Source organism: Suncus etruscus, chromosome 9, assembly GCF_024139225.1.
Source record: "Suncus etruscus isolate mSunEtr1 chromosome 9, mSunEtr1.pri.cur, whole genome shotgun sequence".
NCBI classification, from domain to species: domain Eukaryota; kingdom Metazoa; phylum Chordata; class Mammalia; order Eulipotyphla; family Soricidae; genus Suncus; species Suncus etruscus.
Genome location: NC_064856.1, coordinates 27016118 through 27037859, shown reverse-complemented (window position 1 = coordinate 27037859; position 21742 = coordinate 27016118). Strand labels below are relative to the sequence as shown.

At 51.2% G+C, this 21742-nt stretch overlaps 2 protein-coding genes across 3 annotated transcripts; one reads left to right on the top strand and one right to left on the bottom strand.

Annotated features, from left to right (window-relative positions):
* The first annotated feature begins 282 nt into the window (after window positions 1–282).
* Window positions 283–13459, top strand: ACOT8 (acyl-CoA thioesterase 8). 2 transcript variants are annotated; one of them, XM_049779327.1, is made up of 6 exons: window positions 283–435; window positions 3048–3184; window positions 6391–6616; window positions 11091–11248; window positions 11695–11889; window positions 13222–13459. In XM_049779327.1, exons 1-6 carry the CDS (start codon window positions 317–319, stop codon window positions 13338–13340), a joined length of 954 nt encoding a protein of 317 aa, XP_049635284.1. In that variant the 5' UTR covers window positions 283–316; the 3' UTR covers window positions 13341–13459. The 2 variants fall into 2 exon arrangements, with proteins under 2 accessions (XP_049635284.1, XP_049635285.1); XM_049779328.1 differs by having other exon boundaries at window positions 304–435; window positions 3048–3242; window positions 13222–13385.
* Window positions 13458–21072, bottom strand: SNX21 (sorting nexin family member 21). The gene is made up of 3 exons (XM_049779304.1): window positions 20755–21072; window positions 20253–20410; window positions 13458–14502 (listed from the first exon to the last, which is right to left on the bottom strand). The coding sequence occupies exons 1-3, from the start codon at window positions 21038–21040 to the stop codon at window positions 13825–13827; spliced, it is 1122 nt and encodes a 373-aa protein (XP_049635261.1). The 5' UTR covers window positions 21041–21072; the 3' UTR covers window positions 13458–13824.
* Between the last annotated feature and the right edge of the window lie 670 nt (window positions 21073–21742).

Sequence of the window (21742 nt, the reverse complement as noted above, 5' to 3'; positions counted from 1 at the left end):
GGGGTGGGTGGGTAGGGTAAGACTTGGCTCAGAGAGGGACTCTCCACGTTCTCACGATTCAATCTTGGGATACGCCCTCTCCGCCAGCACAGCCAACCACAGGCGGGAATGCTCTGATGGGCACTCCTATTATCCAATCGCTAGAGAAGGAAGGAGACGCGCTCTGTGGAAGACTGACAGAAACACGGGCCAATCAGTATGTGCGCTCCGCGCTCTCAGGGCGGGACTTCCTATCACCCTTGACAAGTTGTGGGAAGCAGCGTTCTGAGTGTGTTTTTTTAGCGCGCAGTCGCGGGCCGGTAAGCGAGTGTTCGACATGTCATTCCCGCTGGTCCCCGAGGACAAGCAGGGCGGTGACGACCCCCCGGGGGACCTCCGCAGCGTCCTGGTCACTAGTGTGCTTAACCTGGAGACGCTGGATGAGGATCTTTTCAGGTAGCCGGCTGCACAGGAGCCACCATCCCTAGCCCCATTGGTACCCGGGTTCTGGCTTGTCACCTCGCAATTGTCACCTTGCAGCCCCCCAGCTCAGGGACTAGAATGGGCTCCATCTGCGCGGGTGGCAGGCTTTGCTCTCATTGCCCGGTTGGGGTGTTTTACCTTTTCGTGTTTTTTGTTTGTTTGTTTTTCGGCCACACCCGTTTGATCAGGGGTTACTCCTGGCTAAGCGCTCAGAAATTGCCCCTGGCTCGGGGGACCTTATGGGACGCCGGGGGATCGAACCGCGGCCCTTCCTTGGCTAGCGCTTGCAAGGCTAATTAAACCTCCACTCCATTGCCAAATCCAGTGCTGACCTCAGACTTGCAACCTAAGAGCCTACCCTCGAAGGCCGTGTTCGTTCATGGAACACAGAGTTGAGCTGGTTGTAAGTTGACTCTGCTCCACCTGGGTATGTCCTGTCCCTTTTCCTCTTCCCCATCATTGCATCTGGGAGTCTAGCCGCTCATTACCTTTTCAGAGGTTTAGGCCACTTTTCCTTCCTGACACCACTACTTAATTTCTGGTCTGCAATTGAGGACTTAATAACTGTGGATGATAAAACAAACTGCCAGGGCAATAGTATAGCTGGTTAGAGAGAGAGCACTCGCCTTTCACCAGGCCTCCTGGGTTTCAGTCACCCACATTCTATATGGTCACCTAAGCACCGCCGGGTGTGGCCTCCAAATCAAAACAATCCCCAACCCCCCACATAATCCCTCCCCAAAAGACCTGCCTAATTCAAAGCTATCTTTAGTGTTAACTATGCTTACCCCACCCCACACCTCCCTTAGGAATTATGAGTGATAGCCTAATAGTATATTTGTAGTGTTATATGTATATATGATTATATATAATATATATTGTTTTTTGGGGGCCACACCCTACAGCACTCAGGGGTTGGTTACTCCTGGCTCTGTGCTCAGAAATCGCTTCTGGCAGGCATGGTGGACCATATGGGATTCGAACCACCATTGGTCCTGGGTCGGCTGCTTGCAAGGCAAACGCCCTACCGCTGTGCTATCTCTCCGGCCCCTGTAATGCATTATATTTTTAAAAAAATGCCAGATTAAAAAAAAAATGCCAGATTTGGCCTTGGCCATGGAACTAAGTCAGGCCCCTTCAAGCTCTAGACTTACAGCTTGAAATATCTTGGGTGGGGGCCAGAGTCAAGCAAGTAAGGTGCTTATCTTTTTGGGGGGAAGGGTTCGGATCACACCTGGTGGTGCTCAGAAATTGCTCCTGGCAGGCTCGGGGACCATATGGAATATCCAACCACCATCAGTCTTGGGTCAGCTGCCTGCAAGGCAAATGCTCTTTACTCTAGTAACCACTCTAGTCCAGTTCTGCCTGCTTATCAGCTTTGATCCTGTATCTCATATTGTCCTCTAAGCACTGCCAGAAGTAATTCCTGGTTGCAGAGCAAGGAGTAACTGCTGGGTGTGACCCAAAAGCAAAAAGAAAGAACTTGGGTGTAAGTGGTAGACCTCATACCTCAGACTCTGAGCTTCATTTCAGTCTGCACCTATTTTACAATGCTCTGGATGGTAGAAAAAACCCTGATTGAGTTGGGTAGGGTGTGCAGGGGTAGCAGAATTCCACCCAGATACTCTCCAGATTTGTAATGTTTCAGCTTGTTCTAGTCATTTTCTCTTTCTTTTTTTTTTTTTTTTTTTGGTTTTTTGCTCAGGGGTTATTCCTGGCTCCATGCTCAGAAATTGCTCCTGGCAGGCACGGGGGACCATATGGGACGCCGGGATTTGAACTGATGACCTTCTGCATGAAAGGCAAACGCCTTACCTCCATGCTATCTCTCCAGCCCCTCATTTTCTGACTTCAATTCTCTTTATTCAGTTTTGCTTTGAAAGCCATACCTGGTATTACTTGGGATTTACTGTGGGTTCTGCTCCAGCATCATTCTTGGCAGGACTCAGAGGATCATATTGGGTGCCAGGGATTGAACCCCAGGTTGGCTGTCTGTGAGGCAAGTGCTCTCCCCATTGTCCTATGTTCCAGTTCCAGCTCTGTGTGTTAAGAACAAGCCAGGAGGGGCCTGAGAGGTGGCATAGAGGTAGGGCGTTTGCCTTGCATGCAGAAGGACGGTGGTTCGAATCCTGGCATCCCATATGGTACCCCGAGCTGCCAGGAGCAATTTCTGAGCATAGAGCCAGGAATAACTCCTGGGCGCTGCCGGGTATGACCCCAAAACAAAAACAAAACAAAAAGAACAAGCCAGGAGTGATTTCTTAGCGCATATCCAGGAGTAATCCCTGAGCATCACCGGGTATGGCCCAAAAACCAAATGAAAAGAAAAAAAAAAAAAGAATAAGACAGTGAGTACATTATCTTTACAAAGCCCACAGTAGGGCAGGTTCCTGGTCCTGCAGGCCAATTATATGCAGCGTCTTTTTGGGAGTTTGCTTGGGGAAGGGGTTCATGCTTGCACTGGATTCTCAAGAGGCTCTAATCTGCAGACAGTCCAGTTAGCAGATCCTCAATGGAGGCTCAGTGACCATTGAGGGGTTCGACCCAGACTCCAAATGTTTTCCAATTTCCTCTTCTTCCCGTAGAGGCCGGCATTACTGGGTCCCCACAACGCAGCGCCTGTTTGGGGGTCAGATTGTGGGCCAGGCCCTAGTGGCTGCCGCGAAGTCTGTGACAGAAGATGTCAACGTGCATTCGCTGCACTGCTACTTTGTCCGGGCAGGTAAACCACCCCCTGCGCTACCCAGGACTTTGCAGGGTCCAGCTACCACTTCTTCCAGGTGCTTCGGGGCTCTGGGAGGCGAAAGGAGAGGGGAGGAGATAGGCAAGCCTTTGTTGATCCCTAGCACCCACACAGGATTACCTGCAGACTTACTGTATTTGTCAGTTGCTGAATTGCTCTCTTTGGAATGTTTCATTTTCTCTGGGGCTTGTTACTAAGTTATAACCTCCGCTAGAGGTAGCAGCCCACCTTGCCCTGGGGATTAGAATTCAACTTTCCAACTAACTAGCAAGATATTTAGGGAGGTTACTCCTATGCCTTCCCCAAGGCCTTTTTCTTTTCTTTTTTTTTTTTTTTTTTTTTGGGGGGGGGGTCACACTGGCAGCACTCAGGTGTTACTCCTGGCTCTGTGCTCAGAAATCGCCCCTGGCAGGCTCCGGGGACCATTTGTAGCGCTTACAAGGCAGACACCTTATCTCTAGCGCCACCTTCCCGGCCCCCCAAGCTATCTCTTAATGATTTTCTTTATGGTTTAGAGCCCCTGTGCTCAGGGGCTGCTCCTGGTTATGTGTTTCACGTTTACTCCTGGAAGGGTGTGAGGTGAGGATACAGCCTCATGCAAGGCAAACATTCCAGCCAATTGAGCTTTCTCCCCCAATGAAGTTTTACCTGTCTCTACTGTGGTTTACAGCCCTGAGGTCACAAAGTCAGGAGTCTTCAAATCCATGCTCTCTGGCCTAGGATATATAGCTCAGTGGTAAAGCATTTTTAGATCTTGTGTGGCATGTGTGAGACCTTGGGTTCAACCCCTGACCCACAAAAACTTTATAAATAAAATTATATTTAAGAAGCCAGAGTGGGGCTGGAGAGATAGCATGGAGGTAAGGCGTTTGTCTTGCATGCAGGTCATTGGTTTGAATCCCAGCATCCCATAAGGTACTTTGGGCCTGCCAGGAGCAATTTCTGAGTGTAGAGCCAGGAGTAACCCTGAGTGCTGCCAGGTGTGACCCCAAAACAAAACAAAAAAAAGCCAGTGATGGTATAGCTGCAGGTAGGGTGCTTGCCTTGCATGCAGCTGACCCAGGTTCAATCACCAGCATCCCATATAGTCCCCCAAGCCTGCCAGGAGTGATTCTTTAGTGCAAAGCCAGGAGTAACTCCTCAGTACCACTGGGTGTGAGCCAAAACAAAACAAAATATAAATTAAAAGAGGAGGTAGGGCCAGAGAGGTGGCACTGGAGATAAGGAATCTGCCTTGCAAGTGCTAGCGTAGGATGGACCAGGTTGATCCTCCTTCCCATATGGTCCCCCCAAGCCAGGGGCGATTTCTGAGCGCATAGCCAGGAATAACCCCTGAGCATCAAACAGGTGTGCCCCTCTCCCCCAAAAGAAACAAAAAAAAAAATTAAAAGAGGAGACCAGAGTGGTAGGGCATTTGCTATGTATGCAGCTGACCCAGGATGGACCTGAGTTTGATCCCCAACATCCCATATGGTCCCCGAGCCAGGAGCCTTTTCTGAGTGCAGAGACAGGAGTAACCCTAGTGCCGCCAGTGTGGCCCAAAAAAACAAACAAAAAAATTTAAAAGAATATGGGCCAGAAATATAGTACAACAAGTAGGATTCTTGGCTTGCTTGTAGCTGACCTGGGTTTGATCCCAAGTATCCTATGTGGTCCCCTGAGCTCAACCAGAATTGATCCCTGAGCTCGGAGCTCAGAGTAAGCCCTGAGCACTGCCAGGTGTGGCCCAAAAACCAAAAAGTAAAAAGAAATAAAAATGAAGGGTAAAGGGCCCGAAGAGATAGCACAGCGGTAGGGCATTTGCCTTGTAAGCAGCAGACCCAGGATAGTGGTTTGAATCCGGCATCCCGTATGGTCCCCAGAGCCAGCCAGGAGCGATTTCTGAATGCAGAGCCAGAAGTAAGCCGAGGGGATAGACTTAAAGGACTGGCTTAAAGGACTAGACTAGGTGCTTTACATAGAGTCCTAGACTGGATGGGCCAAGTTGTGAGCCCTAAGCAACCAGACTGAGGGGAGTAGATCCTGAGCATTGTGGGGTGTGGCCCACAAGAAACTAAATAAATATATGAAACCCATGGATCAGGAATGTAGTAAAGTGCATGCCTTGGCATCATGAGACCTGGCACTGCAAAATCAAAACCAACCCCCCACCTCTGCACTCTTTTTTTTTTTGGGGGGGGCCACACCCATTTGATGCTCAGGGGTTACTCCTGGCTAAGCGCTCAGAAATTGCCCCTGGCTTGGGGGACCATATGGGACGCCGGGGATCGAACTGCGGTCCTGATCCTTGACTAGCGCTTGCAAGGCAGACACCTTACCTCTAGCGCCACCTCGCCGCCCCTCACCTCTGCACTCTTGACAAATAAGACAATGTTCACCCGTTCACCTCTTGACCCTATTTACAGGATATATAGCCCATTAATAAAAAATTGGGGGAGAGTTATTGTACAGAGGGTAAGGGATTTTATCTTTTCATACAGCCAAACCGGATTCAGTCTCTGGCATCCCATATGTTCCCCTGAGCACCACTTGTATTGATTCCTGAGCTTAGAGCTAGGAATAAGTCTTGAGCATTGCCAGGTATGGCCTAACCAACCAACCAACCAAAAAATACATATATATATAAATAGGGCTAGAGATATAGTACAGCAGGTAGCACACTTGGCTTTGACGTGGCTGATCTGGGTTCAGTCCCTGACATCCCATATGTTCCCCAGGTACCTTCAGGAGTAATTCCTGAGCACAGCGCCAAGAATAAGCCCTGCACATGGCCAGGTGTGACCCCAAAAGCAAGCAACCAACCAACCAACCAACCAGAAAAAAACCCAAAGGATCCTGAGAGTATGAAGACCACGATGGGGAAGCTACACAGAGAGACGTAGTGATTTTTTGAAGGTCAGAGGATCATGGCAGAGCCAGGAGCTGTGTGCAAAGAACCTGGCAGCACCCTTTTGCTCTTGGCCATGATAAGCAGGGATCCCCATGAGTTAGCACCTTGGCTGGTGCCTTTGCTGGCAAGGTCTGTTCTCTCTCTAGCCCTGTTCTCAGGGTATTCTCAGGTCTTAGCTTGGAGTAAAGCCTGAGCAGCAAAGGAAGAACAAGTAGCAGGGGGTCCTGTCAAGTCTGTCCTGCTGTGGGGATGGTCAGGTCACAGGAGCTCAGCATGTGTTTGGCGCCCACTGCAGGAGACCCAAAGGTGCCCGTGCTGTACCAGGTGGAGCGGATCCGGACTGGGACCAGCTTTTCTGTGCGCTCTGTGAAGGCCGTACAGCACGGCAAGCCCATCTTCATTTGCCAGGCCTCCTTCCAGCAGGCTCAGCCCAGCCCCATACAGCACCAGTTCTCCATGCCCACTGTGCCGCCACCCGAGGAGCTGCTTGGCCAGAAGACCTTGATTGACCAGTATCTCAGGTGAGCCACCCCGAAGCTCTGAATAATTTTTTACTCCATAATGGCCACCCAGGAATGGTCCGTGAGACCCATTAATGGCTTTATTACATTGGGGTCAGGGACACAATTCTGACAGCTAGAGTACAGGCTTTGCACATGGGATCCTGGGGTTCCATCCCTGGCACCACACATTCCTCTGAGCACAACTGGGTGTGGCCTTGAAGCAAAATCTATAAATGAAGAATACAGATTAAAAGGTAAAGGGGTGGGCCTCGAGAGGTAGCACAGCGGTGTTTGCCTTGCAAGCAGTCGATCCAGGACCTAAGGTGGTTGGTTCGAATCCCGGTGTCCCATGTGGTCCCTCGTGCCTGCCAGGAGCTATTTCTGAGCAGACAGCCAGGAGTAACCCCTGAGCGCCGCCAGGTGTGGCCCAAAACCAAAAAAATAAAAAAAATAAAAGGTAAAGGGGTGTAGGGGCTGGAGCGGTGGCACTAGTGATAAGGCATCTGCCTTGCAAACACTAACCTAGGACGGACCGTGGTTCTATCTTCCGGCATCCAATATGCTCCCCTAAGCCAGGAGTGATTTCTGAGCGCATAGCCAGGAGTAACCCTTGAGCGTCACTGGGTGTGAATAAAACAAAAAAATAAAATAAAGGTAAAGATGTGTATTTTATATAGCCTAGCATTTGGTACAGGTTGTGCTCAGGGTTTACTCTGTTTCTGTACTCAGGGTTCACTCCAGGCAGGCTAAGGTGACCATAAGGGATGCCAAGAATTGTAACTGGTTAGCTGTATGCCAGTCAATCCCCCTATCTGTTCTCTTGCTCCTACCCAGTTGTTGGTTTTTGTTTTGTTTTGTTTTGTTTTGCATTACACCTGGCTTTTCCCTAGGCTTACTCCTGACTGCTCAGTGGCCACTCCTGGGTAAACTTGAGGGACCATATGGAGTGTCAGGCCCCTATAGCTTATCTTTTCTTTTTTCTCCTTTGTCCCTTCCCTCCCTCTTTGCTTCTTCATTCCCTCTTTTTCTCCCACCCACCTTCCTTCTTTTATTTTCTTCCTCTTTTTCTTAGGCTTTGGGTTATACCCAGCTAAGCTTATGACTTACTCCTGGATCCGTGCTCAGATATCATTCCTGGTGGGCTCTAGGTATCATTTGTAGTGCCAGGGATTGAACCTGGGTCAGCTACGTGCTAGAAAAATGCCTTATTTACTGTACTATCTCTCCAGCTCCTATGGTTACCTGATTTCTTTGGTCTGTTTTGGGGCCACACCTAGAGGTGCTCAAAGCTTAACTCCTGGCTCCATTCTCAGAGGTTAGTCTTGGTAGGCTCAGGGGGTACCAGGGATCAAACCTATGATAGCCATGTGCAAGGTAAGTGCCCTATCTGCTGTACTATCTCTCCAGGCCCCTATATATATTTGTTGTTGCTGTTTTTGGGCCACACCCATGACACTCAGGGGTTACTCCTACTGTGCACTCAGAAATTACTCCTGGCTTGGGGGACCATATGGGACGCCAGGGGATCGAACCGCAGTCATCCTGGTCCTAGGTCAGCGTGTGCAAGGCAAACATCCTACCGCTTGCACCACCGCTCCGGCCCCATATCTTAGTTTCTTTAACATGGGGCCAGATAGTACAGAGGATAAGGCACTTGCCTTACATGTTGAATGACCTGGGTTCAGTCCCCAGTCTCCCAACCCCCCAAGCCTACCAGGAATGATCCCTGAGCAGAGAGCCAAGGAAAGATCCCAAGTACTGTTGGGCAAGGCCCCCAAACAAAACTAATAGATATGCTCTATCCCAAGTCCCTGAATGATTCTTCTCCTCTGGGGTCACCCCTGACCTAGCAGTCTAGGAGTTAATGCCTCCTTTGCCTGAGTGATTAGGAAATATTTGGAACATCACCTGATCAATTATTTTTTTTTATCTCAGTTAACAAGTTGGGGAAAGGCTAGGGCAGGGGAAAGTAATGTGGCCCCAACTTTTAAGGGGCTTTATTCCTGCTAGCACTCTCTTGATACAAAGTGTCTGCTCCCCTGGATCCTGGGGAATGGCCTATTTTGTAGGCTGTGATGGGAAGGACAGAGGCAGGTTTTAATCTGGGAAAGGCTTCAGCTCCAATCTAGACTCTTGCTACTAGTGTGTGTGTGTGTGTGTGTGTGTGTGTGTGTGTGTGTGTGTGTGTGTGTGTGTTGTGTTAGTTTCTGTGCCAAGCCATTAAAGGCCATGTGAGGACGGAGGGAACTAAGACAGGCACTGAATGAGCTGGGTAAACCACAGTTATATCTCTGTAGACAGAGAATAAGCAGGGAATCTGAGAATGGGCCAGAGTTCAGAGATGTTTGCTGAACTGAAAGAAATGGACTGTTTGTTGGCTCCATATCACAGCCGCAGCTGGCCCACTACCAAGCCACTGGCCTGTTGACTGTATTACATCACACCCCACAGAATCAACAACACTGCCCATACTTCAAAGTCTTTATATCTATGGCTAGTGGCTGCCACAGTGGACAGTGCAGAAGTAGAATACTCCCGTCATTAGGGAAGATTCAATGGGTCCATGCCCTAAAGGACAGAGTGGTGACAATGGAGATCTCAGTGGTGAAGAGCAGAAAAAAATGACTTACACATGAAGGTACAGTTACTACTGCTGGACATAGGCACCTCAGCCGGGGACACTGTGTTCCCCATTGCTTGGGGTTAGGCTGGGAAGGTTACGTTTCAGTTAGTCCCCTGTCTAGCTAACCTGGGGCGTAGCTTAGTGGCAAAGCATGTTTCTCATCACGTGAGGCATTGGGCTCAATCTTTGACACAACCAAAGAGTGCGGTAGTGTGTGAACTAGGTGCCTGGCTGCCTCAGTCTAGATTCTGCTTTCTTCACTGCCTGAGCCACTGGGCTGCCCTGTGCTCACTTTACTGTCAGACCAGAGCTATAACTGCATCTGTCGCCTTGCGGGGCTGTGGTGAGGAATGAGTTGAAGTGCCTGGCACACTTCCAATAATTTCCAATAGGGAAGGTCGCAGGAGGGTGTTATCTTCTTGCCTGCTACATTGTCTTCTCCCTTGTTCTTTGTTTTTGGGCCACACTCAGCAGTGCTCTGGTTAGTTACTCCTGGCTCTGTGCTCAGAAACTACTCCTGGGGGTCAGAGTGTTAACACAGCAGTAGGGCACTTGCCTTGCATGCAGTTGACACAGGAAGGAACCGAGTTCAATCCCCAGCATCCTATATGGTCCCCTGAGCCTGGCAGGAGTGATTTCTAAACGCAGCCAGGAGGAATCCCTGAGCACTGCCGGATGTGGCCCAAAAACCAAAAACAAAACCAAACCAAACAAAACAAACAAACAAACAAACAAACAAACTACTCCTGACAGGCTTGGTTTACCATATGGGATGCTGGGGATGTAATCTGGGTCAATCACATACTAGGCAAATATCCCTATCTGATGTGCTATCACTTCAACCTCTTCTGTTTTTGTTTTGCGGTGCAAGATGGCTTTTATTCAGACTTACTTAGAAAGATGTGAGGGTGGTCCCTGGTAGCCGGGGCTGGAGAGATAGCACAGCAGTAGGACGTTTGCCTTGCATGCAGCTGACCCTGGACGGATCCAGGTTCGATTCCCGGCATCCCATATGGTCCCCTGAGCCTGCCAGGAGCAATTTCTGAGGGTATAGAGCCAGGAATAACTCCTGAGCACAGCCGGGTGTGGCCCCCCAAAAAAGAAAGATGTGAGGGGGCAACAAGGGATTGGTGTTTGTTTAGGAGAGAACATGGGTTTCTCCAGAGGAAATATGAAAAGAAAGAGACAGACAAGCAGGACAGACAAGTTCAAGGGAGAACATTGGCTTGAAGAGCAAACCTCCTCCAGTGTTCTTCATTAGGTGAATTACTCCTTAGATGCATGTTGTAGGTAGGGAAAAGGCTGAGATTGCTAACTTGTGCCAGGCCGTATGCCTCATTAGTGGCTTAAACAGGCCAGAGCAAAGGTACTTTGCCTTGCACACAGCCTACCCGGGTCTGGTCCTTGGCACTTCAGATGGTGGGTGCCCCTAGGAGCACAGAGCCAGAAGTAAGCCCTGAGCATCACTGGGTTTGTCCCAAAACTAAATCAGAACAAAAAGAATTTAAATACTATACAATATATCCTCATTTAACTTGGTAGTGGATTTTGTCGTTGTTGTTGGGGGTGAGGAGCTTGGTATGATGCTAGGGATTGAACCTAAGGTATCACACATACAAAGCAAGTGCTATAACCCTGAGCTACACCTGACTCCTGTCTGAGAGCTGACTTTACGCCAAAATATGTGTCTTGAGAGTAGGATTACAAATAATGTCTTTTTGCTTACCATGTACCAGGATTGCTTCTTTCTCATCAACATAAACAAAATGGCTGATGTTTTTCAAGAATCTGTCATGCAGTGCTGCAGGCATATGTTAGAGCACCCCTTCTGTTTATGTCTACCCAGCCTCTCTCCCCCCCTACTTTCAGGGACCCTAACCTCCATGAGAAGTACCGAGTGGGGCTCAACCGAATAGCTGCTCAGGAGGTGCCTATTGAGATCAGAGTGGTCAACCCACCCACCCTGAAGGAGCTACAGAAATTGGAGTCCAAACAGATGTTCTGGGTACGAGCCCAGGGCCATATAGGTAAGAGGACCCAGGGGCTGAAAGACAAATTTCTAGGGGACTTGGGTCTCTAACCACTAGTCTTATGTCCCCCTCTTAGCACCTTGGCATGCTTTTCTCTTCTATTTGAGGCACAGCCAGCAGTACCTGGGTTGCTCCTAACAATCCTTGGGCCCACCCATGAGCACTCTGCCCTGGGCTTCTTCCTTACCCCTGTGAGGGAGAATGGTTCCTCTCACAGGTCCCTTCCAGCTCCTTGAGGAAAGGACTGTAATGCTAATGGGAAGACAAAGCATCCCAGACTTTTCCATCCAGGGCCCTGTTTGCAGGGGTGGTTGTGGGTGAGGGAAGGGACCACCATAGGGAAGACTCAGGCAGGCACATTCCTTGCGCAGGGGCCATTATGCCCAGCCCCTTCCCCCACCCCCACTGTGCCAGGATGATGATCAGTCTCTTGACTATTGCAGGGGAGGGCGACATCAAGATGCACTGTTGTGTGGCTGCCTACATCTCCGACTACGCCTTCCTGGGCACTGCTCTGCTGCCCCACATATCTCACCACCGGGCGCACTTCATGGCCTCCTTGGACCACTCCATGTGGTTCCATGCCCCATTCCGAGCTGACCACTGGATGCTGTATGAGTGCGAGAGCCCCTGGGCTGGTGAGTGTGAACCCCTGGGAGTGGGGCTCAGGCCTGCCTTTTTGAGTGTTACCCCACTCTCACTTCCTGTGGGCTCCACAAGGCCACACATCCCCTACTATCCCTCTGGCTAGGCCTTGTTGTCTTCAAATGACAGAACAAGGTTCGAGGACAAGATGCCTGCTTATCTCCTGGGTTTTTTTGGGGGGAGTGTGTGGGGTTGTACCAGATGGTGCTCAGGGCTTACTCCTAGCTCTATGCACAAGGGTAATATGAAATGCAGGGGGAGTCAAAGTTGGCTATGTGCAAGGCAAGTGCCCTAACCACTGTGCTATCTCTCTAGCACCTAGAATGTTTTACTTTTTGTCTTGAGGACATTCCCAGTCATGCTTAGTTGTTACTCTTAGCTCTGTGCTCAGGGATCACTCCAGACAGGCTGGGGGGGGGGGGAGGGGAACACCATATGGGATTCCAAGAATTGAACCAGGGTTGACCATGTCAAGGCCTATGCCCTACCTATTACACTATACCTCTGGACCCAGAAAATGTCTTTGAGAAGTTACCCCAAATGACTTGACACTCAGTTTGGGTCCTGAGTTCTTGGTGATCTCTAAGGACCCTACACTTGAGCACCTCCATATAGAATCCTATATAGAATATATATATATATATATATATATATATATATATATATATATATATATATATATATATATATAGCATATAGAATCCTAGTCTAGTGCTCATCAGGGTTGAGTCATGGAGACTCAACTTCACCCCAATGGGTGAAGAGAACTCTATACTCTAGGGAGGGGCATGGCATCCCAAAGGCATGCAGGGACTGGCCACCTAAAGTTCTCTAATGTCAACTGGAAAATGGGTCCATACCTGCTCCCTGGCCCCAAGCCCTTAACATTGTCAGTCATCAGCCTAGACTTGTTTGATTTCTTTAAGAGGGGAAACTAGGTACCAGAGCAGTAATACAGTAGGTAGGGCATTTGTCTTGCACTGTGGCAGGCCCAGGTTTGATCCCTGGCATCCCATATGATTCCTTTTGTACCCCTAGGAGTAACTCCTGAGTGCAAAGCCAAGAGCAACCTCTGAATACAGTCAGGTGTGGCCTAAAATATAAAGGGGAACTGGTGGCCGGAGCAGCACTCAGTTTTTAGGACTCCTCCCAGCCTATTCTGAAGTAAGCCACATGTGTGAAAGTGTTTCTGTCAAGTTGGGTTCCTCTGGGAAGAGTGACCCCAGTGGCCAGCCACCACAGGTGTTATCTTGTGATCTCAGTACCATGGGTGGGATGTCCTGGGTAGTTTGAAGAAGGCCCTTCCCAACTCTTCTCATCCACAGGTGGCTCCCGGGGGTTGGTCCAGGGACGACTGTGGCGTCGGGACGGGGTCCTAGCTGTGTCCTGTGCCCAGGAGGGCGTGATCCGAGTAACACCCAGTGTCTCGAAGAGCAAACTGTAGCCAGCAGGGCCAGCTCAGCCTCAAGGACCTACTGGCTCACCCTCCTCTGAAGCTGGAGATGAAGGTGGGGTCGGTGCCCTTCTTCCCCTCACATTCCAATAAACAGCCAGAAACCACTAGAGCTGCTGGCCTTTAATTCTCCAGGGCCAGAACTCGGGGGGATCCTAGAGGCAGAGATCCTGGCTCTTCAATCTAGTGGCTTCAGAAGCCCCCGGGTAGGGTTCAGTGGGCACTGACCTGGGTGGGCATGGTCCCCACTGCTGACCAACCTGAATGACCATCAATCCATCCATCCTGCTTTATTCCTGCACCATCCCGCCCTGTCCTGAGCCCGGCTCAACCAAAGCAGCAGATTCTTTAGTCCACTGCAGAATCTTTGTGGAACTTCCGGGGATTCCCAGCACCCCCTCCAGATTCTCACCTGCAGTGCATCTCCTCTCCTCCCAGCCCCCAATCTGGGTGCAGCCTTTGACGTTCAGACCAGCTAGTCCAGTACCTCCTTGATGAGCAGTTCTTTGAGACTGGGCGGTGGTGTGGAGGTCAGGCCTGCCTCCTGCAGTGCCTGGAGTCGGGCCTCTGATTGGCGTTTGTCTAGGCCCAAGCGCCAGGAAAGGCGGACGTGGGCTTCCAGAAAGGGCGCCAGGAAAGGGTGAGGGGGATCTGAGTCTCCCAGCAGTTCCAAGGCCCTCTTGCAGCATGCCCGGGCCTCCCCCGGGTCCTCCAGCTCCTGGTGGCACACAGCCAGCCCGGCCAGAGTCAGCAGAGGATGGTCTGGACCCGAAGAAGTACCCAGCTGGCCCTGCAGTTGCCAGGCATTGGCCCAGAGTGCCAGCGCCTCACGGTAGAGGCCAGTGCAGGTGAGGCCCTGGGCCTGCCGCAGCTCAGGCAGAACAAAGAAGTTGTGCAGGGCTGGGGCCTGGCGCAGCTCCGGCACTGACTGGAGGTGGCCCAGAAACTGCTCAAAGGCCCGGCTGCGGCGGGCGATGGTCTCGGCAGTAAAATTCCGACGCAGGCGCTTCCGGGGGAAGGAGAGAGCAGCCATGGGACCCCGGAACTGGCGCTGCAGGTCTCGATGCAAGCGCTCAAAGTCCGAGTAGCGGCGAGAGATCTGCGCTGGCTGCATGTCTTGGGGGCCGGGCCCCATCACGACGAGGGTGTAGAGCTGCAGGGAGGGTGGGGGTCAGGGCAGGGTAAATGGTCCACAGCCCCTTCCACCCATCCCCTCCTCATCCAGCAGAGCTCCCCCACCTCTTCCCTTCATCTTTGAGAATATATCCCAGAGGGTGGGAGGTGCTGGGCCGCTGTTGGAGGGTCCAGTCCCATCTTACCTGAGGCTTGTCTGAAAGGACCAGGCCCAGGGCAGCGCAGGGAGAGAAAGACAGAGACAAGCTTCAGTGCCTTTGCCCCTTCCTGACTGCACTCCTGACAGCTCCCTCAAAAAAAGCCAGGAGCGACCTAAAATCCAGGCCAGCCTGAGCCAACCTTGAGGACCAGCCTGGAACTCTGTTCCTCTCTGGACACAAGGGCCCACCTTCCTAGCCAGGTTCTTCCACCGCAGACCTGGAGGTGGCAGTAGCATCACCGTATGGATTAATCTGTCCTAATGTAGAACACTGGCTTTGCATGCCAGCTCAGAGCCCAGGGCGGTCGGCAGACCAGGTCAGCTCCTTCCGGACCTGTGACCCTTCTGGGAATGAAGCACTGGCCCAGGTCGTTGTTTCCTCGAGGGTAGGGACAGGTGCGATGTTGGTTCCCGGGATATTGGCATGGTTTTCCAATGTCCCTCCTCTAACTTGCTTTGAGTCCTTGTGACCATAAATTGAGAAGCTCTCAGTTTGGTTTCTCAAAAGCACTTCTCCGGCCTCCAAAGATCAGAAAGTGAGTCTCTCAGGCAGCAGCAGGGAGACAGGAGTTAGCCACATGATTTCAATTTCCGGGGTCCTATTGTTAGGGTTCGCTCGTCTCTATTGCAAATGAGGTTCTCCACATACAGCAAGGTTATACAGCTATCTTTCAGACTTAAGTAAGAAAACAAGAGATTTATTGAAAGAAAAACATTAGGCAAAGCATAGTCCAGTAAGCATTCAGACAGAAGAATTGGGAAGGTAGACCAGGAGCAACCAAGGTTTGGGAAACATCCACCCATGAAGCTACTCACAGCTGAGAACCGCAATATGGATTAATCTATACTAATGCTGAGCTAATGCTTAAAAAGGGGAGAGATTAGCATGTGTTAAATGTTAAAGGCAAACTAATTCCAAACCTAGAATATTTTGCTATATTAGTGCTGTAAAACTGCCAAACTTCTAGTCATCCTGGTAGATGAAGTTTGCCTACAGAATTTCTTGAAGATTCACAGTGCATATTAGTATTAAGAATTATAAAACTGGGGGCCGGAGAGAAAACATGGAGGTAAGGCGTTTGCCTTTCATGCAGAAGGTCATTGGTTCAAATCCCGGCATCCCATATGGTCCCCCGAGCCAGCCAGGAGCAATTTTTGAGTGTGAAGCCAGGAGTAACCCCTAAATGCTGCTGGGTGTGACCCAAAAACCAAAAAAAATAAAATAAAATAAAAATTATAAAACTGGGGCTGGAGTGATAGCACAGCAGTAGGGATGGACCTAAGTTCGATCCTTGGCATCCCATATGGTTTCCTGAGATTGCCAGGAGCGACTTCTGAGCGCAGAGCCAGTCTGAGTGCTGCTGGGTGTGGCCCAAACACCCCCCCCCCCCCAAAAAAAAAGGAAAAAGAAAAAAAACCTAGAATAGTACTCTAGATATCATGTAGTACCAGTGGTTGAAACTCAGGGCTCTCATCATCCAGCCTTTAATCCAATTTCCTGACCCAAATATTAAAAATATTTTTGGGGAGGAGCTGGGGCAATAGCTTAATGGGGAAGGCATTTGCTTTTCATGTGATTAACCTGGGCTCAATCCCCGGCATCCTATATAGTCTCTTGAGCCTGCCAGGACTAATTTCTGAGTGCAGAGCCAGGAGCCTCAAGCACTGCTGGGTATGGTTCAAAAACACAAAAACAAAAAAATAATTTGGAGGGAGGTGGGAATTTGGACTACACTCATCAGTGCCTAAGAGTCCATGCACGGTACTAGGGATTCAAACCTGGGTCTAGCTGACATAGCTGTATGCAAGGCATGCATGCAAGTACCTTACTCTAGCTCCAGGATTAAAAATCTTAATGATTTTTATATAATGAGTTGGGTGAGATGCTTACTAGGCTAGATGGAGCATTTGCTTTGCATGTAAGAGGTAAGGGTTTGATCTTGGCACATAATCCCTACTACTGGGTAGAGCCCCCAAGACACTTAATCTTTTGCTTACCCATATTAAACAATCCAGATACAGAACAACAGACTATGATATACAGATGCATTTAGTACATCTATAGATAGACTCAGTCCTCCTTTGGGAGGACCTCCCAGGCAGTGAGTGCTTAAGGTGTCCTGGGGCCGCTCCTGGCAATGTCAGGTTGGTTCAGTGTTCAAGCACTCCCAGCCTCTGTGGTTACACACAGGCATGCTGAGAATCAAATCTGGGTCCTTGCATCTACCCCGTGACCACTGAGTTAATTCTGTCATCCCTAATTCCCTCTTTAAAACTGATTTTTGGGGACCAGAGAGATAGTATGTGGGTAGGGTGTTTACTTTGTATGTGTTTGATCTAGGTTCAGTCCCCGGTACTCTCTTCCCTTGTCCTTCACTCCTTGGAAATCTGAGCACAGCCAGATGTGGCCCAAAATAAAAGTAAAAATAAAATTTTGGGAGCCAGAGTGATAGTACAGAGGCAAGGCATTTGCCTTGAAAGTAACATTCGGGCCCGGAGAGATAGCACAGAGGTGTTTGCCTTGCAAGCAGCCGATCCAGGACCAAAGGTGGTTGGTTCGAATCCCGGTGTCCCACATGGTCCCCCGTGCCTGCCAGGAGCTATTTCTGAGCAGACAGCCAGGAGTAACCCCTGAGCACCGCCGGGTGTGACCCAAAAACCAAAAAACCAAAAAAAAAAAAAAAAAAAAAAAAAAAAAAGAAAGTAACATTCCCATATGGTCTCCTGAGCACCAGCAGAGTAATTCGTGAGCCAAGAGTAACCCCTGACCACTGCTGGATATGGCCCCAAAAATAATTTTTGGGCAGGAACTGGAAAGTTAGTCAGCAATAAGGTACTTGTCTTTTTTTGTTTTGTTTTGTTTTGTTTTGTCTTGTTTTGGTCACAGCTGGCAGCACTTAGGAGTTAGAGCTCTGGCTCAAGCTCAGAATTCGCTCCTGGCAGGCTCAGGGGACCATATGGGATGCTGGGATTCGAACCACCTTCCTTCTGCATGCAAGGAAAACGCCCTGACTCCATACTATGTCTCTGGCCCCCAAGGCACTTGTCTTGTATGCAACAAAGGGTTCCCTGAACATGACCCAGAAGTGATCCCTAAGCATAAAGCCAGGAGTAAGCATGGAGCACAGTTGGATATGGCACCAAAACATAAACAAAAATTTAAAATCTTGGCAAAAATTTTTCCTCAATACTGAGTGAAATTTTTTAATTTGTTTTTTTGGGTCATACCTGGAAGCGCTCAGGGGTTACTCCTGGCTCTATGCTCAGAAATCACCCCTGGACCATATGGGATGCCGGGATTCGAACCACCATCCTTCTGCATGAAAGACAAATGCCTTACCTCCATGCTATCTCTCTAGCCCCTAAGTGAAAATATTTTACAGTTCATAAGACACTTGCCAGGGTAAACCTTGGTTGAGATCCCAACATTGTGTGGTCTAGGTCACTCCCCTGAAGCACTGCTGGGTGTGACCCTCAGACCAAAACCAAACAATGCCTAATCCCCAACACTTCCTATACTTTATATCACCTTTGATCCTTACCACTGAGATAGCTCCATTAGTAGGGCACAGATCCTGAACTCTGTGCTGTGACAAGCCCCAGGATTAACCATTTAATCCTGGCAGCCTGAGAAGGAAGGTGTCTTCTCTCCAACCACTGATAATACAGGAGACTCCAAGGATAAGGGACTCCAAGCTTTGCCCTAAGTCCCACAGCTGGTTAATGGCCTTGCTTGGCATCGAACCCAGGCCCATCTCACTTTAAAGCCTGTACTTTTGTTTTGGGGCCACAACCTGCAGCACTCAGGGGTTACTCCTGGTTCTGTGCTCAGAAATCGCTCCTGGCAGGCTCAGAGGACCATATGGGATGTTGGGGATCGAGCCTGGGTCCATCCCTGCAAGGCAAACACCCTATTGCTATCACTCAGGCCCCAAAGTATGTACTTCTTGTTTCTGTTTCTGGGCCACACTGGGTGGTACTGCAGGAGGGTGGGGTGGCATGCAGAATCCAGATCTCCTGAATGCAGGCCTTTGTGCTCTCTCACTGATCGTCCTCATTACTGTCATCACCACCACCACCAAGCTTATCTACTCAGCCCTCAAGAGAAGCTGACTGGGGCCGGGCGGTGGCGCTAAAGGTAAGGTGCCTGCTTTGCCTGCGCTAGCCTTGGATGGACCGTGGTTCGATCCCCCGGTGTCCCATATGGTCCCCCAAGCCAGGAGCAACTTCTGAGCACATAGCCAGGAGTAACCCCTGAGCGTTACCGGGTGTGGCCCAAAAACCAAAAAAAAAAAAAAAAGAGAGAAGCTGACTATGGATTTAGGGTTCCCAATAGGCAAAGTTCTCCAGAGGTCACAGCATGCTTGGCCATCCTGTTCTGCATTGTCATTCTGCCCCAAAGTTACTCCACTACTTCTCTTTTGATAACTGATCTTTAGGGTGTTCCCCTGTGCTTGGCCCCTGGGGAGGCTTTCTGCCACCTGAAGATCATAGTCTATCCCTGGGCATGGCAGCAACAGAGAAGACGGGAGAGGCCCAGATGTGGGAGACGGCTCCAGGCCCCCTGGCTGCGGAGTCAGAATTGGAGGAAGATGGTGAAAGGGAGGGAATGAGGAGGGGCCTGACTTGCTGCCAGCACTAACCCGGCCAACCTGAGACTCAGTCTGGGGCTGGGGCAGGCTGACCTCATTCTCCCAGTCAGTTCCTTCAGGCCACAGCATAGCAAATAGAAGGCCCTCATGGCACATCCCTACTTTGCCCATCCCTAAATCTATCTCTTAGGACTGGATTACAGGGTGGGAGCTGGAGAACTGAATCACTGGTATACTGAGGCAGGTAGGAGATGTCAAGTATTTCAGTGTAAAAAAATAAAAAGTAACAAAGCTACCATCTTATCTAGCACTTCTCAGTGCCTGGGGCTTTCTATGTAGGGACCAAAGGAATTCCAGTTACAAGCTTCTCTGCATTCTCCCCATTGCTCAGAAGAAGAAAAGAGGTCATTGAGGTAATATAACTCAAACCTGGTCAAACAACTGGTGATTAGTAGGGGTTTGACTCAAGATTGGCTTGACTTTAAAACCCGTTCTTTAAATCACTAAGCTATGCTACCCAGGTCTCAAGTCTGACCCAGATAATTTTATATTTTTTCCTTGTAACTTGCTACAGTTTACAAAACACTGGGATGGAGGCAGGAAGTACACTCTTCTCTTCCTGTCAAAGCCAGGAGAAGAGGCAGATCAGGTCAACGAAACCTCTTTTATTTTTCGGTTTGGGGTCACTCCCACCAATGCTTGGGAGGGGACCCACGTGGTGCTGGGAATCGAACCCCGCTGGACCAATGAATGCATGCTGCCAGCCTCTGATGATAAGCCACATCATCGCAGGCATCCCTCTATGATCAGTATCAGAAAAACGAATCACTGGCCTGCAGACTTGCTCAAGTCAGATCCCCTTTGTGGTTTCATCTTCCCCAGCTGCGGAGAGGTGGGGCCACTCATCAGGACACCAGGCCCCCCACTTCTCTACTTTGTGTGGACCGGCCCGGTTCCACTCCCTGCCCCCTCACTCACCACGTACTTGGAGGGTGGGTCCTTAACCACGTTGGCACTCGTCACCTCGAAGAGGAGCCTCTGGGGTACCAGGGTGTTGCGGGACTTCTTCCAGAAATCTTGCCACTGGCGGGCCAGGAGTTGACTGCCCCGCTGGCCCTCGGACAGGGGGTTGTGGTCTGCAGGACAGAGAAAGTCACCGGTCATGGGGGGAAGGGGGGGGCTCGTGCCACTAGTCACACTCTCTCCTCCAACAGGTGACAGGCGCAGGAACCACAGGCCAGCGGGGCAGACTGTGGGCCATGAAAGAAACGTGCCCACGCCCCAAACATCGCCTTTTGCATCCCACCCCCTGTGGGGCTCAGCCAGCACAGGGTGGTGGCCCCAAATGGGCACGGGTTCAACGAGGTGCTGTGACTCGGTCAAGGTCACACGGCCCAGAAGTCAGGTGGAGGGGACTTAAAGAGGTGCGGGGCCTGAGCCCACATTCTCTGGGGCACAACTGGAGACCCGGGGCACTTGCCTGCGTCTTCTCCCGACGTCCCGTCCCCCGTGGGCGGCGGTTCGAGGCCGGCCTCGTCGTCGTCGTCCCCGTCATCCTCGTCGTCGTCGTCCTCGGCGCTGGTGAAGCTCAGGGTGCCGCTGAGCCGGGAGGACAGGCCCTCGGCATCGTCGTCCTCCAGCTCCGAGCTCTCCGGGAACTGCTCGGCCTCGGGGCTCGCCGCCGCCGCCGCTGTCCCCGCCGCCGCCTCCCCGGGGCCGTCGCCCGCCAGGACGTGGCGCAGCCGGTGCAGGAGCCGCGAGGCCATGGCACCCCGCGGGGAGCGCAGCGCGCAGAGCCCGGTGCGGGCGGGCGGGAGAGAGGGGCTGGGGCCCGTGGGCCCGTGCGGGGCGTGGCCGGGCCTGGGGGGAGGGCGCCCGGAGCCACGCCCCTCCCGGCACGGGCCCCCCAAAATCTGCGGGCAGCTGCCCCTGTCCCCCCGCTGCTCACGCCCGTAGTTTCGGACAGTCCTGTCCCTCCCCGCGTCTCGTGACGCGCCCGCGCGGCTCTGCTCCTGCGCCCCGCGGGGCACCCAGCACGCGCCGCTCCCCTTTGGGGTGACGCTGTGGTTGGTCCCCGGGGCTTGAGCGAGGCCGACCCGGTTCCCCTCGGGTCCAGGCCGCGCTGGCGCCACTCCGGCCCCTTCCTGCCACCGCCCCGCCTCCGGCTCCGCCCGCTCCCGGGAGCCGCCCCGGGAAGCCTTGGCCTTTACGCTCCAGAGAGGAATTTTGGGGAGCCTGGCTAGGCCGGAGCGAGCCCCAGTCCCCAGGGACTCACACTCAACACCCGTCCCCGAGACCAGCTGTTGCTGGCCAGTCTTGGGTTGGCCTCGGCAAACACGCCCGCCTTCTAGAACTTTGCTAAATCTTTATGCAACCCTGGAGCCAACAGGGCCCGGCTGGAATCTTGACCTTGCTGAGCCACCTCGTTTTGCTCTATGTGGAAAACTGGAGCAGTTCATGTTAGTCCT

Bases quoted from the DNA above. Each gene is read 5' to 3' on its own strand.
- ACOT8 (XM_049779327.1), top strand. From the start codon at position 317: ATGTCATTCCCGCTGGTCCCCGAGGACAAGCAGGGCGGTGACGACCCC. The intron at 6,617-11,090 runs GTGAGCCACCCC...CCCTACTTTCAG, and splicing joins TTGATTGACCAGTATCTCAG to GGACCCTAACCTCCATGAGA. The intron at 11,249-11,694 runs GTAAGAGGACCC...TGACTATTGCAG, and splicing joins ACGAGCCCAGGGCCATATAG to GGGAGGGCGACATCAAGATG.
- SNX21 (XM_049779304.1), bottom strand. From the start codon at position 21,040: ATGGCCTCGCGGCTCCTGCACCGGCTGCGCCACGTCCTGGCGGGCGAC. The intron at 20,411-20,754 runs GCAAGTGCCCCG...TCTGTCCTGCAG, and splicing joins GACGTCGGGAGAAGACGCAG to ACCACAACCCCCTGTCCGAG. The intron at 14,503-20,252 runs GTGAGTGAGGGG...CCCTCCCTGCAG, and splicing joins ACCCACCCTCCAAGTACGTG to CTCTACACCCTCGTCGTGAT.